General features: G+C 51.7%; 1 protein-coding gene across 3 annotated transcripts in view; it reads right to left on the reverse strand.

Moving 5' to 3' along the window:
- Positions 1 to 15,242, reverse strand: part of Rps6ka1 (ribosomal protein S6 kinase A1) — a 42,684-nt gene extending 27,442 nt beyond the window's left edge. The window contains exons 1-2 of one of the 3 annotated variants that reach the window (XM_076863168.2): positions 15,027 to 15,242; positions 6,537 to 6,581 (exon numbers count right to left, since the gene is read on the reverse strand). In XM_076863168.2, the coding sequence (XP_076719283.1) occupies positions 6,537 to 6,581; positions 15,027 to 15,089 (108 nt within the window). In that variant the 5' untranslated portion in view covers positions 15,090 to 15,242. Of the gene's footprint in view, positions 1 to 1,232; positions 1,293 to 2,984; positions 3,045 to 6,536; positions 6,582 to 15,026 lie in introns of those variants that run through there. The other 2 variants (XM_076863169.2, XM_076863171.2) reach the window with 2 other exon arrangements.
- Between the last annotated feature and the right edge of the window lie 2,563 nt (positions 15,243 to 17,805).

Consider the following 17,805-nt stretch of genomic DNA (forward strand, 5'->3'; position numbering starts at 1 on the left):
AGAGGTGGAGGGACTAGCATCCAACATGCAGAGGCAAATGGGGACACAGACCCAAAAGACAGAAGGGAACACAAACGCAATAGGCACCCAACATGTGGCATGTACCCAACTGAAGAGGCACTTATCACACAGAGAACAGAGACAGGAACTCACACACACAGACAGGTTGCACAGCAGAGAAGCACCCATCACCAGGCCCACACAGACTGACAGATACCAGGGTAGACTCAGGCAGGCAGCAAGGCAGGATCCCCAAAGGATTAAGGGCAGAGCTGTGGGTTCTTGATGATATGCCTGGGGGTGGGGAAAGGGATGAGAGGACACAACCTGCAGGGCCCAGCACTCAGGAGAGCAGCCCAGCGTCTGTGTCAGACAATCTCTGAGGTATTCCATTTCCCTAGGTTTTTTTTTAGTTGTTGATGGACCTTTATTTTATTTATTCATATGTGGTGCCTCACACATGCTAGGCAAGCGCTCTGCCACCGAATCCACAAACCAGTCCACCCTAGTTTTTTTCCTCACATTCCAGGGCCTGAGAGAGACCCATGACTAAGGTAGTGGCCAAGAGGGCCATCTCCTGAGTAGAATCTGATAGCTTTGACTCCCGTCCAAAGATCCCAAATACCCCTTTTTTCAGGAACATGAAGTTGAGGCCCAGAGGAGAATAACTCCCAGGCTCAGAGCAAAGCAGTGGCAGAGCCAGCATGGACCCAACCCTCCTCTGGCTCCTGCCTGGCCTGGGGTCCACAGCCTCCAGTACCAGCAAAGGGCGGGCAGGTAAGTCGGCCAGAGCTGCTCCCTGCCCACTCTCACCTTCAGACCCAGGGCCAGTCTGAGACTTCCCGCTCCAGGTCTTGACCCTCAGACTCAACCCTATCTTTGGCAGACTGTACCTGATGGACAAAGGAGTTGGTGTAACCACCCCTCCACCCCCCACCCCAACAAAAAGAAGCCGCATGCTAATCAGGCCCCTGAGCTTAACCTTCTGCTGGGACAGGCAGAAAGCCTAGCTCAGGGAGGGGCTGAGATGGGCCAAGACCACACAGCAATCCCTGGCCACCCACCCTGAGATCTGCGCCTCTACCTTGCCAGGCTGTCTCTGACAGAGAACACTCCCCGGGGACAGAGGCAGTCACCCGGAAACCCCAAGGGACAGAGCCATCCCCAAACTTACTCCTTGCTCAAAGACATGGTGACAGATACTACTGGAGGCAGGCCACCCTTCTGCTCACCTTCCTGGGACAGGAGACCAGGTCTCTCTCAACCCTGGGGAAATCTGCTGGGGTCTGCATGGTGGGGCTCCAGCAGTGGCCAGAGGGCCCCGCTACTCCTCTTACTTCTGCTTTTTTTAGTGTTCTTGGCTCAGAAGGCAGGGTCCCTGGCCCCCCTCCTTCTCACTTCCCCCTTGGTAAGGAGGAGGGACAGCAGATGGGTCAGGAGCCTCTGCTGCGGAGAGGACACTGCAGACCCCAAGCTTATAACCCAGGGACAGCCCAAGGTTATGTCCCTCCCTGTCTCCTCTGACCGTAATGAGGGTGACAGGGTCACAGATAGAAGTCACAAGGCAATGAGGTGGTGACACAGTGGGCTCCCAGTACCCGCAAACATGCACCTGGAGGTCCCCAAGAGCACGTGGGACAGCAGTTGGAAAGGCTGGGGCCCGACTGCCCAGCAGACAGTGTAGGCACTGGCTTGCCCCAGCTGTGGCCACCCAGAACAGCAGTCCACAGAACACATACCACCATGCCTGGCCCTGCCCCAGCTCAGGTGCCCTGAAGACGCCTGCCAGTCCTAGGCCCTGGGATGGGCAAGAAGACTCCAGCCAGGACCTCACAGAGGGCTACGAGGAGGAGTGGGCCTCCGAGGCCGGAGGTGGAGTGGGCCCAGCCCCTTCCCATGTGGCTTCACCTCATCCTCACACCAGTACACCCACAGGAACTGACAGATACACTCAGTGATGATCGGAAACCCTCTCCACAGCCATCCCCTGCAGAGAAACACGCTCCCCCGCCCTCGGGCGGACTTCCCCTTCCCCATGCTCACTGGGCCTCTGATAACAGTCTGCGGTGATGGCCTACAGGCTTGTGAAAGATCTTCCCCTGGAGGCCCTGTTGCTTCCTCAGGCAGGGCAGCCTGGACACCCAAAGTCCCTTGATCTAATGCCAGTGCCAATTCAGGGCCCCCAACTCCCTTCATCCCTCAGAAGCAGGGAAAGCACTTCTGTGGCTATGGGGTACCAGAAGAGGCCAGAGGAAGGAAACCGTCTCGGCACTGCCTCTGCTGAAGGGTGTGGGGGGCCTAAGGCCGCTGGTGGCGGAGGAAGGGACAGCCACCAGCCCATACCCCTGGGTTTCTGCCTTGTCTCTGCTGTACACACTTCCTCTTTATTTACTTCCTCCCACAGGGCAGCTGGGAGAGAAGGGGAGAGCGCACAGGCGGATCCCCAGTCTGTAAGGTCTTCATCCTTGGCCTCCCTCTACTATGGTCAAGCCCACCTGATAATCCCCGCCCTAACAGACACCAACAGCTCTTCCTCCACTGGCAGTGATCTGCAGGGCCTCCCAGGTGCTCCCCTTTCTAGTGGGGCAGATGTCTCCAGCTCTGTCTAACAGCATGCCTCTGGGAAGGTGAGGGGCCCCCAGTACCCAGGCACCTGACTTGGGGCCAGTGATAATGAGAACTGAGACTCCTGTCCCTGAGCATTCAGGTCCCCTGCCCATTCTATCTTTCAACTTTTGCTGATGTGAATTCCACCAGACGTATGCTTGGCACTGGGGTTAAGAGCCCATGTCTCAGTTCCAAAGGGAGATATCATCATCCCCATTTTAGAGATGAGAAAACTAGACTTGGAGAGAAAGTGACTTGCTCGAGGTCACATGGCTAGCGAGGCCGAGAAGTAAGAGTGAAACTTACTGACTGCTTCCAAAGCCTGCGCTCTTAACCTCTCACCACAGCCCTCTTGTAAGGCTAAACTGCCTACCCACCTGTGGAGGTCCCTGATAGTTCCTGGCCCCTGCTCTGTTCAGGCAGGAACCAGACACTAGAAGGCAGCAGATGCTAAGGCAACCCAGGCCTTGACCTCTGGCAGCTCTGAAAAGAAATAAGATAACAAAACACAATTACCCTGCCCCAGAGCTGCAGTCAAGGTGCTGTGGATGCCCAGAGCCAAGGGCGGGGTCTAGGTAGATCTTCTAGAGACAGGACAGTGTAGTTGGGTACAAAGATTGTTGACCAGGCAGAATGCAGGGTGTGGAGGGGAGACAGTTCTGGTAGAAAAGGAACTGGCTCCTCACTAGCTAGGTGCTCCCAGGCAAATCTCTTTCTTTCCCTGTCTGAACCTCGGTTTCCTCCTCTGTAAAATGAAGTTTCAAATTACACATTCCATGCTCAGAAGGTTATTTCTAGAAGGTTGTTTGTAGAAGCAAAATGAGCCGTGGAGACAAAGAGACATTTTAAACAGAAGTTCTCCCTGGTTTAGTTGATCTGACTGCCGCAGAATCTCCACTGGGCAAGCGAAAGGGACAGAATCCAGGCACTGGCCCCAGGTGCTGAGCGGGTGGGCTGACCTGCTGTGGCTAGTCCAAGGGAAGTTCCTCCCAACACCTGAGGGTGCCCAAGGCTCCCCAAAGTCCACAGTCACATCCTGCCTAAGCTCTGGCCAGGGGCGCATGAGGGATCCGGAGGGATCAGGGTTTCATAAACAGGAAGAGAGGAGGGGAGGGGGGAGACATTCAGTTCTCAAAATAGCAGGGCAGGCACTTCAAAGGGGTCCAGCTCCGGAGATGGCCAGAGGAGAGGGCCTGGGGTGCCCAGTCCATACCCAGGAAAGGAGGGAAGGAGAGTGGGAACTCCGTGTGCCTGAAGATACCAGGTGCACCCAGGTGCTGAAGAGATCCAGGGAGTGCACGCTCTGCACCAGCTGTTTACACCCTCACTGCTAAAACCCAGATTCCCCTCTGCCTGAAATAAACAAAATAAGCAAGCATTAGACACCAATATTATTCTAGAAACATTGTTGGATACCTTAATTTATACATATCACATTTCCTCTTCCAGGTGGCCCTGAGAGGTAAGCTCCACACTGCTTCTATCGGAAAAGATCCAAGCCTTGAGGACCAAGTTACTTGTCCTAGGTCACAAGGCAAATGGAGACACAGGGGCAGGAATCTGATCTCAGAATCTCTGACTTCCAAGTCCCCTCCCCTGCTTCTTCTCTATTTGGAAGGCCCTGCTGCTCAGATTCTGCCGTCCAAAGCCTGGCCAAATGCTAGCTCTGCAGGGAAGTGGCCAGGTGCCCAAGAGTCCACCCAATTCTTCTTCCTCTGCCACACATAGCAATGACCATCTGTCTGGTCCACTCTCAGCCCTGAGCTCAGAGGCCACCAACTGGGGCTACGATGTGCTATCACATCTTGCCACCAAGAGAAAAATGGGCACCTGGAAGGTGGTATATGTCTCTAGTGGACATGGAATGGAGATTGTGTATGCCCACAGCCATGTTCCTGCTGCATCCTAGCACCCACCACACAGTTCTCCTGTTTCCACCCTCCCTCCAAGACCAGGAGCTCCCTGAGGCTGGGGGATGTTGACTTCACTTTGGGGTCTCCCAATGTCACAACAAGGTGCACTAAATTTCTGATGAAGGATAAACTGGCCCATTGCCAGTTTCTACTGCACAATGATGAGGGACTGATCACAGGTTGAGCGCCCCCTGGTGTAGTAAGCCTGGAAGTGGGCAATGGGGATACTGGTGGCTGGAACAAGAGATGGATATGTAGACACCCAGGGATGCTGGCATTGGGGTCAGATACCCCGTGCTCCTCCTCTTTAGCAGAAATCACAGGATGGGGAGATGGGGAGCCAGTAGAGGTTACCTGCCTGGGAAGCCTCCTCCTTCCTCTCAATCAGCCTCTCTGACTTTTGTACTAGGGATTTAACCCAGGGGTGCTCTACCATTGAGCTACACCCCCAGCCATTTTCACTTTTTAATTCTAAGACAGGGTCTCACCCAGTTACCCAGGTTTGCCTTGGACTTGTGATTTTCCTGCCTCAGCCTCCTAAGTTGCTGGGATTCCAGGTATGCACCACCAAGCCTACTTTTCCAATTCTTGGGGTGAGAAGCTACATTCACCACAAGCTCCCCAAAGATTGCAAAATCCCCTGCAACCAAGAAACTCAGCCCCAAGGTCTGAACTTCTGGCTCTCCACCAGGACCTACAGCCCTTTTCTTTTATTTTACGTAATTAGGAGTAGCTACTCTGTGGGAGAGGCATCTCCAGACCAAGGGGTGGGGGGCTGGAGTGGTGGCTCAGTGGCAGACCATTTGTCAAGCACATGTGAGGCGCCGGGTTCGATCCTCAGCACCACATAAAAATAAGTAAATAAAATATGTCCATCTACAGTAAAAAAAAAATTAATTTTAAAATGATAAACCAAGGAGCCCAGACCATACTACTCACTGGCCTCTCTGCTGGCTGTTGTCACAGTAACCAACAGTGGAGGGGGTGGGAACCTCCTTCTCTCATCCTGCCCCACCCCACCAGCTCAAATACCTTATCTTAGGAAGCTGAGTCAAGGTAAACACCCGGACCAACCCCAACTCCATCTCAAAGGTCAAGCCTATGGTAGATGGGCAGACCCAGGCCTGGAAGGTGGGGCTTCTCACAGGAAGTGGAACTGAGCAACACTCAAGGCATTCACACCAAGGGTGCTGATGCCCCCTGGGGGACCAGGTAGTCACCACCCCATTTGTCCTCCACATCCTCCTGTGAGAAAGGTACTATTTTTCCCAACTTACGGACTCCCACACTGTGACTCAAGAGAAGAGTTTTTGGGCAAATGGTGGGGGATACACTGAGACCAGAATCCAGGTTTGCCCATGTTCTGCCCCAGCCCAGGGGGCTTCCAAAACCACTCTACAGCTGCCTCCTTTGACCCAGAGCTACCTATGAGTTGGGTATGGTCCTTCCCACTACAGAGATAGCCAAGGCCCAAAGGGAACAAGGGACCTACCCAAGGTCACACAATAGGAACTAGCCTCTGGCAGTTCTGGCAATACAAAACCAGGAGCAAGGTCTAAGGAGCTCTGGAAGGAGCCGGGAAGCAGAGACAGCAGGGGAGAGGAAATGGGCCTCAGCCAGGTGGGAGCCTGAGGAGCCACTCCCCCAGGCCCAGGAGATGAGCACAGTGTCTGAGCCTCTCCCATCATTGTGTAGGCTCTCTCCTTAGAGTGACCCAAATTCCCTAAGTAAATAAATCCAGGAAGTGCCCTGGCGGGGGTGACAGGTAGCCAGAGTCCCAGGCTGGATCCTGCTCCTAACCCTTTCTGGGCTGCGACCCCCTCATGTCACAGGGAGGTTGGAACAAACGAGTTCTATGCCCAGGGCTGCTATGAGGATTAGGAGGGATGAGAAGGAAGGCTGAACTGGACAGAGGGGCGAGGGAACAGGTGGAGCAAGGGGCAGGCCTCTCTCCCCAGAGCCACACAAACAGAACTCCCACAGTCCCTAGCCCAGGCCACCGGCCCTGGTCCTCACCTTGGACAGCTGAAGTCCAGCTTCTTCCCCTGAGGCCTGTCCATTCTGGAAAAAAAGAAGGGAGATGGGGAGGCATTGTGAGAACTCACCTGAGTGGAGGAAGAGGCGCCTCATTCTTGGTGGCCCCAAGAGTCAGGGAGGCCATGGAGAGGAGTAGGAGTTCTGGGTGGGTCCCCTCGACCTCTGCTTCCACAGTGAGGGCACAGGAACCAAGTCCTCTGTCAACAGTCCCTCACGACCCTGGCAGAACAATCTCAGGGGCTGCATGCCTTCCCCTGCTCTCCACCTAACAAACACCTCATCTTCCAAGACTCAGCTCCCAGGGAGAAGGAAGAGGCCTGTGTGGCCCGGGCTCTCCCAAGAGAGACTGCAACCAACGGCGAGAGGTCTCAGTTTCCCAATCTGTAGTGTGGGGTTGGTTACCCAGATCTCCAGAGTTGCCGCCAGGGTGGAAAGAGACAAAGTCTGGGCAAGTGTCCAGCCCAGAGGTGGCGACTGGAACCCCTCCCTCCCCATCAGGCACAGTGATGGCTGCCTCCCCCATCCCCCTGCATTCCTTCACTGTACCACTTGTCACACTGAAGGGACTGTTTACTCCAGGGCCTGCCCTTCCTAATAAACGGGGAGTCCAGAGAGGGCAGAGAGGAGATCTTGGTGACAACAGCTGCTCCTCTGAGCTCCTGCCACATGCCAGGCTGGGCTCAGTGCCTCACACCTGTGGCTCCATTTAATCCTCACGACAGCCCCAGGAGGTAGGTCCTGGCCCCATTAGCAGAAGAGGAAATTGAGGCTCAAATGGGGGTTAATGATGGCACCTAAGGTCACACCACTGAAAAGCAAGGATTCCAAATCTTGTTCAAAATCCAGGAGGTGCTCAAAGAAGTCTGTTGCAGAGACTCCCCTCGCTCCCAAGGCAGCTATCGGTGGGAAACCTGAAGTCCACCTTGGGCAGCGCTGGCTTTTCTAGATTTCACCCTCACACGAGGCACACTGGGGTGTACCAACCAGGCCATCTGTTTACTGTGTGAGGTGAGCTGCGTGCGTAACACTACCTATCTGGGCCTGAAGGAACTGTCCTTAGCCCTCCTGGCATGGAGAGTGCTGTGAGGCAGGGTAGGACCCCAGTAACTAGGAAGACTTAGTCTAGGGCAGGGCAGGACTTTGGAGCCCAGAGCTGGGTCCACAAGGGCAGCTGTGGCCTTGCTTGGCAGCAGCAGTCACAGCTGTGCTTTGCCTATTACATAACCTCCCTGCCCTGGAGCAGCACCCCTTGCAGCTCCTAGGACATCCTTCCTGCCCCTGAGCTCCTTTAATGCCCCTAAATCCTCCCCAGGGCCAAGTGTTCTGCAGGTCCCTACACATATACCCCATCACCTCTCAGCAGCCTAGGGAGAAGGGACAGGTTGATCAGAACCCAGGGCACAGAGTAGGGCAGGCTTGCATTTGTAGGCTGGGTTCCAACTCACCCAGCATTCTAGACTCTTCTTTTTGTGTGTTTGTTTCCGCACCCTCCCTGAGTTGCCCTGTCCCTCCCCAGGTCTGCCTTTCCAGACTTGACACAGGAATCATCCCACAGATGATCACAACTGCTTACCCACTAGCCCCCTGCCTGGCCTGCTCCACTCTGAATCTTTATCATCCCCAAAATCAAGTGTGACCTTTTCACTTGACACAGTCACCCAATATTTATTGATACTCTTCAATGGACCAGGCCTCAAATATTTCTGTGACTGAGAATAAAGACTTTGTTGCCTGGAGAATAAAAATTCATGCTCCTTAGTGTGAAATTCAAAGTCATCATCTCCAACTGTCCATACAATGATTAAAAATGTGAGTTCTGCCAGGAGCAGTGGCACACACCTGTAACGCCAGATGCTCAGGAGGCTGAGGCAGGGGGATCACAAGTTCAAAGCCAGCCTCATCAAAAGTGAAGTGCTGAGCAACTCAGTGAGACCCTGTCTCTAAATAAAATACAAAGTAGGGCTGGGGAAGTGGCTCAGTGGTTGAGTGGCCCTGAGTTCAATCCCCAGTACAAAAAAAAAGTGTGATCCCAGAGGCTCAGAGGCAGGAGGATCAGCCTCAGCCATTTAGTGAAGCCCTAAGTAACTCAGTGAGACCCTGTCTCTAAATGAAAAATATGCAAAAAAGGTTTGGGGATGTGACTCAGTAGTTAAGTGCCCCTGGTACAAAAAAAAAAAAAAAAAAAAAAAAAAAAAAAAAAAAAAAATATATATATATATATATATATATATATATATATATATATATATATGGGTTCTGGGCTGGGGCTGTAGCTCAGAGGCAGAGCACTTGCCTAGCAGGTGTGAGGCACTGGGTCCTCAGCACCACATAAAGAATAGACAAAATAAAGGCATTCTGTCCATCTACAATTACAAAAAAATTAAAAATTAAAAAAAAAAAAGAAAGAATATGGGTTCTTCCCACAGAATGGGAGAAAATCTTTGCTAGGTATTCTTCTAACTGAATATATGTGTGTGTGTGTGTGTGTGTGTGTGTGTGTGTACACATATATATAAAATATATCAAAAAACTTAACACCAAAAAACAAAAAACCCAATTAATAAATGGGCAAATGAATTTAAACATACACTTCTCAAAAGAAGAAATATAAATGGTCAACAAATATATATAAAAAATTACATTTCCTTAATTGATAACAGCATTAGCAATTAAGAAAATGCAAATCAAAACTAAAATGAGATTTCATATCACACCAGTCAGAAAGGCAGCCATTATTATTACAATTAATAAATGCTGGAGAGGATGTGGAGAAAAGGAACATTCAACACTGTTGGTGGGATTATAAATTAGTACAACCACTATGGAAATCAATGTGGAGGTTCCTCAAAAGACTAGGCATAGGAACCAGCCATTCCACTCCTTGGTATTTATCCTAAAGAATCAAAGTCACGGGGCTGGGGAGGTGGCTCAAGCGGTAGCGCGCTCGCCTGGCATGCGTGCGGCCCGGGTTCGATTCTCAGCACCACATACAAACAAAGATGTTGTGTCCGCCGATAACTAAAAAAAATAAATATTAAAATTCTCTCTCTCTCTCTCTCTCCTCTCTCACTCTCTCTTAAAAAAAAAATAAAGTCCATTGACCATTAAAAACTATAAAAAAAAAAAAAAAGAATCAAAGTCACCATGCTGCAGTGATACATGCAGCACAATTCACAATAGCAAACTATGGAATCAGCCTAGGTGTCCACCAACGGATGCACGGATAAAGAAATGTGGTATATATACACATGGAGTTTTACTCAGCCATAAAGAAAAAGAAAATCATGTCATTTGCAGAAAAACGGATAGAACTAGAGACCATCATGTTCAGCAAAATAAGTCAAACGCAGAAGGTCATGGATCCTGTTTTCTCTTATGAGGAAGCTAGAGGGAAAAAGGGATAAAAAGGTGGGGGGTGGAACTCATGAAATCCAAGAGATCAGCAGAGGAAAGGGACAAATAGGTGGGAGGAAGGGAGGAATTATATTGTTATTTGTGCACATGTATATGTAACAACAAATCCCATCATCATGTACAACCATAATGTACCAATAAAAAAGTGGAAAAAAATAAAAATTTCCACCAAAAAAAAAAAAAGAATGCAGGTTCTAGCTGGGCATGGTGGTGCATACCTGTAATCCCAGACACTTGGAAAGCTGAGGCAGGAGGATCGCAAATTCAAGGTCAACCTGAGCAATTTAGTGAGACTCTGTCTCAAAATAAAAAGTAAATTAAAAGGGCTGGGGTTGGAATTCAGTGGTTGAACACTTGCCTAGCATGCCAGGTGTGGTGACACAGGCCTTTAATCCCAACAATTTGGAAGATTGAGGCTGGAGGATCACAAGTTAGAGACCAGGCTCAGCAAATTTAGTGAGGCTCTGTGTCAAAATAAAAAATAAATAAAAAGATCTGGGGATATAGTTCAGTGGCAGAGCATCCACGGGTTCAATCTAGGGCGGGGGGTGGGGGGGCTAGGGCCGTGGCTCAGTGGTAGAGCACTTGCCTAGCACATGTGAGGCACTGGGTTCAAGCCTCAGCACCACATGAAAATAAATAAATAAAATAAAGATATTGTGGAGGCTGGGGATATAGCTCAGTTGGTAGAGTGCTTGCCTCACATGCACAAGGCCCTGGGTTCAATCCCCACTCCACAAAAAAAAAAAAGGTGTGTGGGGGGGTGGTTCTAGAACCCAACCTTGTGGATTCAAATCCTGGTTCTACCATCTGCTAGAGCCTAAGAAGGTAAGATGGTCACTGCATTTCTTAGGGCTTGTTTCCTCATCTGAAATACAGATAAAAGTAACGTACTTCATCAGGTAGATGCTAGAAATAAATGAAATAATGCCTATAAATATATACACTAGCATGTAATTGGTCTACAAACAAGCAATTGTTATTATTGGGTCCTAATTTAAGCAAAACTGTGTTTCACACCCCCAAGCATTTGTATAGTGGCTCACTCTATAAAGAAAACCCTTTCTGCCTTCTCACTTTGGCAAACTCTTGGGCTTCTTCCAGGACTGATTTTTTTTTTTTTTTTTTTTTTTAATGGTACAGGGAATTGAAAGGAGTGCTGTACCATTAGCTGTATCCCCATCCCTTTTTCTTTCTTTATTTTTTAAATTTTGAAACAGGGTTTTCCTAAGTTACTGAGGCTGCCTCAGCCTCCTGAGTCCCTGGGAATATAGATGTGTGCACCACCACCCAGCTTCAGGACTAAATTCTGGCGCCACCTCCTCTGGCCACACAGTCTCAAGTTCTTCCCTCGCTCCTCTATGCACTGAGCACACTGCAGGTTAACTCACAAAATGATCATGGCCTGTCCATCGTCAGCTCCTTGGTACCTAGCCAGTGTCCAGTATGTAGTTTGTCAAATGAAAAGTCAACTCAGCAACAAGAGCAAGGAGGCCAGAGCAGGTTGCATTACTCCCATTTTTCAGATCAAACTCAGAGTTAAGGGACTAACCTGAGGTCCCTCAGCTACAAGGCAGCAGCCATGGGACCATAACCCAAAGTCATGTGGCTGCAAGCTGAGATTCCTGACAAGGGATGGGAAAAGGATGTAGGTATAACAGAACTTGTAGGTTTCTTAAGCAGTGGCCTGGATGATTCAGGGGACCCTCCTCCAGGCCATTTGGCTTGGTCTCTGGCCTGGCTCCACCTTCATGGGACTCCAAGCCTCAAAAAGCTGATACACAGGTCTCTAGAGGGGAGAGGGCAGCTCTAGAGAAAGGACTTGAGTGGTACTGAGAGGACTGTAGGAGAGACTGGGCCCTAGAAGGCCGGGGCCACCTGTCCTTCTGGCCTGATTGCCACATGGGATGGTGGGAAGAACACAACTGTGCAGCCACCAAGACTTGGCCACTCATTTTGGAACTGCCTGCCACTTACTCTGACCTTGGGTCTGTTACATCACTTTTCAGATCCTCTGTTCCTCCTCTGTACCATGAGGGCAGGTCTGTTGTGTTGACAGCTGCCCTCTATTATTTCGAATGGTAACAGTACTTGTAACCTAAGTGCTGAATGAATGAATAAGTGAATGGGGACAATGATGTTGACCCTGAGTGAAGGACACTGTCTAAAAAAGCCTAGTACAGGGAAGGCCGTTGGGTCTCTTGGAGGCTGGAGATTCACTCTCCTCCCTTTTCCTCAGAGAGCACTCATGAGGACAGCTGCCCAGGACCCCCAGACCACTCAACCCTTTCAAGAGATCAGACATTCCAACAGACATTCCTCCTTCCCACCCAAGCAGCTCTGTCTAGGGGAGAGGGACTCAGGGCAACGTCAAGAGAAGCCGGGCAGCAGATGGAGAAAGACAGCAGCACGTGCCCCAGAGTCAGGAAGCAGCCCCAGGAGCTGGGTTCTGAGCCCAGCACTGGCAGCCCTCTGAATGGCCGGAGGCTGGGGGCCAGGTGCCAGGGCTCTGCCAGCCCTCAGCAAAGGCTGGACAAGGGCCCTGCGGAGGAGGACAGTCTGCCAACATCCGGAGGCACTCTTGGAATACTGTCCACCTGGGTTGGTTTGAACCCAGCCCATCCCCATCCTTGACTCCCCCCAACTTGGCGAAAGACAGCAGGAAATCTGGATTCCAATTCTGTTCCTGACATTAATTCATGTGCCAGTTCTGCTGTCCAAGTTCCGTTGTCCCATCTGAAAATGGGGTGAATTCCCCAACTTAAGAAGTTATTGTGAGAATTAAAATAAGGTGACACAGGTAAAGCAGGGTGGGTAGCAGATAGTAAAGCTTTGTAGGTGGCAGGACCAGGCCTGGGGACAAAGCTACTACTTTCAGGAGGACCAGGGAAAGCCCAGGTGGACTCTTCAACTACACTTTCAATGAGTTTTCTCCACCTGGGCCGCACCCTCGACCAGGCCCTGCCTCCCAGTAGCTCATTTTTGGTAGTATCACAGGGAAGGTGGGACAGTCCAGATCCCAGGCCTCTGCCAAATGGCCCCACCAGCCCCTCACCTGCCTCTTTCCTGGCCAGGAGCCACCAGCAATGGCGCCTGTACCTGCAGGTCAGGCCACTGTATCACTTACATGTCACCTGGGCTAAGAGAACAGCGAAGCCCTGTTCTCCAGTCAGAACAGAGGAACCGGCACCCTGGCTGCCCCGTGGCTCCTGTTACTCAAACAATAACACCCAGTCGCCTGGCACCCCCATGAACCGAGGGAGGGAGACAGGCAGCAGTGCGAAGAGCTCTGCACCCTCTCAGGCCCTGAGAACAGAGCTTGAACCCAGCTCTTGCCACTGCAGAAACAGACGTCCAGACAACCTGAGGACTGACTGAGGGTCACACAGCATTTCCAGGGTGACACTCTTGGAGAAAGCATCCCCCCTATTCTCAGGAATTCACCAATCTTCTCTCACAGAATTCAGGTAGAGTAGTACTCAAACTTAGAGGAGTTTCTGGATTATACTTGGCCCCTGGTGAAGCTAGTCCTTGCCTCAGGATTTTCCAAAGAGAAGCAGGAAGTGATTTCCTGGACCAAGAATCCCGGGTTGTACCTTCCCTGCTAGGAGAACCCAAGGGAAGTTGCAGGGTGAAGTTCCTCCCTAGCCCTTCCCCGCTCAGCTCCACATTCTCTCCAGGCCCAGGTCGCAGGGGCCTGCCTGGGCCAAGAAACCAGCCTTTGAGCACCCCCTAAGGCCCTTGTGCCACAGTCCTACTGTGCGTGTGGTGGGGAGAAGAGGGGCCACAGAGGGCAGTGTTCCTCACCTTGGAGGGTGAGTCAGCGAGAGAACCTCTGAGCAGCCTTGTAGGGCCTGTAAAAACCCCATGGCAGGGATCCCAGAGCAATTTACTCCAAATTGCGCCTTCAGGTTGGTTACCTAATCCTGCCGCGCCCACCCTCCAATAGCCTGTGTTGGCCATCCCTTTAAAGCGGCAGCACACTCTGGGTGCTGGAGACCTGGGGTCCTCACCCTGATCTTCATCTGAGGTTCTGAGAGGCAGGACACACTATGGCTGCCCCAGGTGGGAGAATAGAGGAGGGGACAGATGCAAGCACCAGGGGCTCAAATCAGGATCCTGGGTCAATTGAGGTATCCAGTCCTCTTTGCATACTCCCAATGGCTCCCCTAAACCTGGAGTATCACCTGCCTCCTGCCTAGCATGAGGCTAAGGGAAAGTTTTCAGCTTGATGGTTCGGGGCTTGACCTTGATCCTGGGGTCACAAGGTAAAGGAAAAACTGGCCTTCTGAATGCTTAGGACCTGGCCCTAAGCACCCTTACCCCTCCCTCAGAGGACAGGAAATGCCACTAGTAGAGACTGGGTGGCAGAAGCCTCACTCCCCAAGGGCTCAACCCTTCCACAGGGAAGGAGGCAGACACAAGGTCTTCCCCCTCCAGGAATAATCTTCACCAGGTCTAAGGGCCTTCCCCTCCCTTCTCCACATTCTGGGGTGGGTGACACAGGTGTCCCCTGGCTGTGGCCTCAGGGCAAAAGGAAACAGGAATCCCAGTCCCAGAGGGGTACTGTCATCCCACATTCCACAACTGCCAGGGGTCCAGAGGGACAACCCTTCTAGGATCAGCAGCAGAGAAACAAGGGCAGCTCTTGTGAGAGGGCACAGGGATAAGTGGGGGTCCCATGATCCTTGTCTCTATTAGAATCAAAGACATCTGACCCAAGCCCTGCCCATTTGCACTATTGGAGAGAGCGCGACAGCTCCCAAAAAATGCCGGGTCCTAGGAGTGAGGGGTGAAGGGGACCAGATCTCAGTGCCCCAAGGGATCCGCTCTCCTGGCTAAGGAAGGGAGCTACTCAGCGTTTGGCAGAACTGTCCTCTGCACACGCACACCCGGGGCACACGGGGGTGGAGCCCGACAGTGGGCAAGAGATCCGAGGGCACTCGCGCCCTCGCGGGCGTCCGCCGGGCTGCAGCGGCGCCGCGAGCCGCCCCGCCCCTGTGCGGATCCGGGCTCGCCGGCCGCCGGCGCCCGTCCCCCGCCCCGCTCGCTCACCTCCGGGTCCAGCGGCACCAGCTCCATGAGCGGCCAGGGCTCCTTGAGCTGGGCGAGCGGCATTGCGCCGCCGCCGGGCCGCCCGCGCTCCTCCGGCGACCCCGGCTGCGCTTCCTCCGGGTCCCGGGTTCCCTAGCTCAGCAGCCCGAGCCCCGCGCGCCCCCGAGCCCCTCGCTCTGGCTGGGCCGTCCGCCGCTGCCGCGGCACTCGCACTTCGGCTCCCTCCGTCACCCGGCGCCGCCGCGCCCATTGGCTACCTGGGTGGGGGCGGGGCTGATTAAGCTCCGCCCCAGCCCCCGCGGCGCGGCATTCCCGGAGCGGACCCCCGCCCCCGCCCCTCGGAGCCGAGCCCCGCCTCCATCTCGAGCCCCCGGCCCGCACTCGGCTCCGCCCACGAGAGGCCCTGCTGGTTCTTCCCTCCCCTGGCTTGTCCCCTGCGCAGACCCCTCTGATGCCACCGCTCTCCTGCACTCAGCTCGTTGGGAATCCCAACCCAGATGTTCCTTCCTCCAGCAAGGAGGAAGCCCATGTCCCCACCCACCTACATTCTCAGGGTGTCCTGGGTCTGACCCAGGCGGAGACTTGAAAGGAGCCTAGACCCTGCCCTTCTTAGGCCCACACCCCACCAAGCCCTCTATAATCCCCATCCCCTCTACAAGTTCCTGCCCAACACGGAAGCCCGCACTGGGATCTCCAGGTGAGCTCCTTGCCCAGCCTCAGGTAGGCTCTCCCTCTTCTGTCAAGACTCAGAGCACCCTCCGGGTGATTTCTTAATGTGCATTTTTTGCAAAGTGTTGTGCCCTGTCACTTGAGGGCGCTCCTTTCAGCCCAGGTCTGACATCTTTTCAGCTGCAGACCCTGCTCAGGCTGGTCTGAGCCTCCTGCTCTGGGAGGAAAGCCGGGTCCAGGGTCCAGCCTTCCAGGATCATTCGGTGCTTGCTGGGACTTGGAGTATACGACCAGGAATCGCCCTGGAGAGATTCAGCCTCCACATAAAAAGGTCTTGGGGTCCAGGTGTGACCTGACTTATTCACATGTGAGGGAGCAGAAGGATGGGTTTGCGGGTTTCACAGGCATAGACTTTTGGTCAGTAGTGTGCAAAGCTGCTCTAAGGCGCGGGGAGGGAAGGGAATGTTTATCAACAGCCTCCTGTGGGCCTAGGGTGTAGCTCAGTGGTGGAGAGCTTGCCTAGCAGTGCCCTAGGGCTCCTTCCAGCACCAAAACAACATAAAGGCCAGGTTCCACCAATAGGTGATATCCTTTTTTTTTTTTTTTCCTCTGGTTCTAGGCATGGGAAGCAAGTTCTACCACTGAACTTCACTCCACGTGCGATTTCCTTGAATCCTCACCACCATCTAGTTTTTTGGGTGTTTTTTGTTGTTGTTTTGTACTGGGATTGAACTCAGAGGCTCTTAAAACCCTAAGGTATACACCCAACCCTCTTTATTTTTATTTTGAGATAGGGTCTCACCAAGTTGGAGAGGCCGGCCTCAAACTTAAACTTGCAGTCCTCCTGCCTCAGACTCCTGAGTCCCTGGGATTATAGGCATATGCCACCTACCTGGCCTACCACCATATGGTTTGCAAATCATGAAACTGAGCCAAAGGCTCAGAAAGATGAAGCCACTTACCAGCAGGTCAAGAGCACACTAGGGATTAAAAAAATCAAAGTGGAGGCTGGGGATATAGCTCAGTTGGTAGAGTGCTTGCCTTGCATGCACAAGGCCTGGGTTTAATCCCCAGCACCACCCTCCCCCCCCCAAAAAAAAAAAAAGAAAAAGAAAAATCAAAGTGGTGCTAGGGCTGTAGCTCAGTGGTTGAGTGCTGCCCGGCATGCATGAGGTCCTGGGTTCAATCTCCAGCACCACTAAAAAATATAAATGAATGAAAATAAAAATAAATTTTAAAAAATCAAAGCAGATAATGATTTCTCCCCAATCCATATGCTCTTATTCCTTGTCCCCAGGGTAGGACCCCCCCACCCCCACCCCTGCACTGTTGAACTGACCTAATGTGAGTTTTGAGTGGAAAGGACTTTAGAACCCAATGAATCCAGATTTGAACCCTAGCTCTGCCCCCTCAAGATTGGGAAAGTCGTATGAAGATATGAATTTGGTGTCAACATACCTTATATATAATCAGAGATATGATAAATAATGGTGTATTAAGAATTGTAATACAAAAATTAATTAATTAATTAATTAAAATTTTAAAAAAAGATTGGGAAACTCATTTTGTGTCTGTGAACTCAGTTTTCTCCTGTGTGAAATGGGAATTAATGATCCCAGTGTCTCAGGTATACAGTAAGAACTAAATTCCTTTTAATTCAACAAATTATTTATGGCTATAAATTACATACCAAGTCCTCCTCTTATAAACCAGGCCTTCTTCTAGATGCTGAGGATATAGCAATGAATAAAACAAGGTCCTTAGCCAGGTGTGGTGTCACATGCCTGTAATACCAACAAGTTGAGAGGCTGAGGCAGGAGGATCACAAGTTCAAGACCAGCCTTAATAACTTACCAAGACTCAAAATAACAACAACAAAAAAAAAAAAAAAAAAAAAAAAAAAAAACTGGGGGACTGGGGATGTGGCTCAAGCGGTAGCGCGCTCGCCTGGTGTGCGTGCGGCCCGGGTTCGATCCTCAGCACCACATACAAACAAAGATGTTGTGTCCGCCCGAAAAAACTAAAAAAAAAAGAAAAAAGAAACAGCATTTAAAAAAAAAAAAAAAAAAACTGGGGATGTGGCTCAGTGGTTAAGTGCCCCTGGTTTCAA

The sequence above is a fragment of the Callospermophilus lateralis genome, chromosome 7, assembly GCF_048772815.1.
Source record: "Callospermophilus lateralis isolate mCalLat2 chromosome 7, mCalLat2.hap1, whole genome shotgun sequence".
NCBI classification, from domain to species: domain Eukaryota; kingdom Metazoa; phylum Chordata; class Mammalia; order Rodentia; family Sciuridae; genus Callospermophilus; species Callospermophilus lateralis.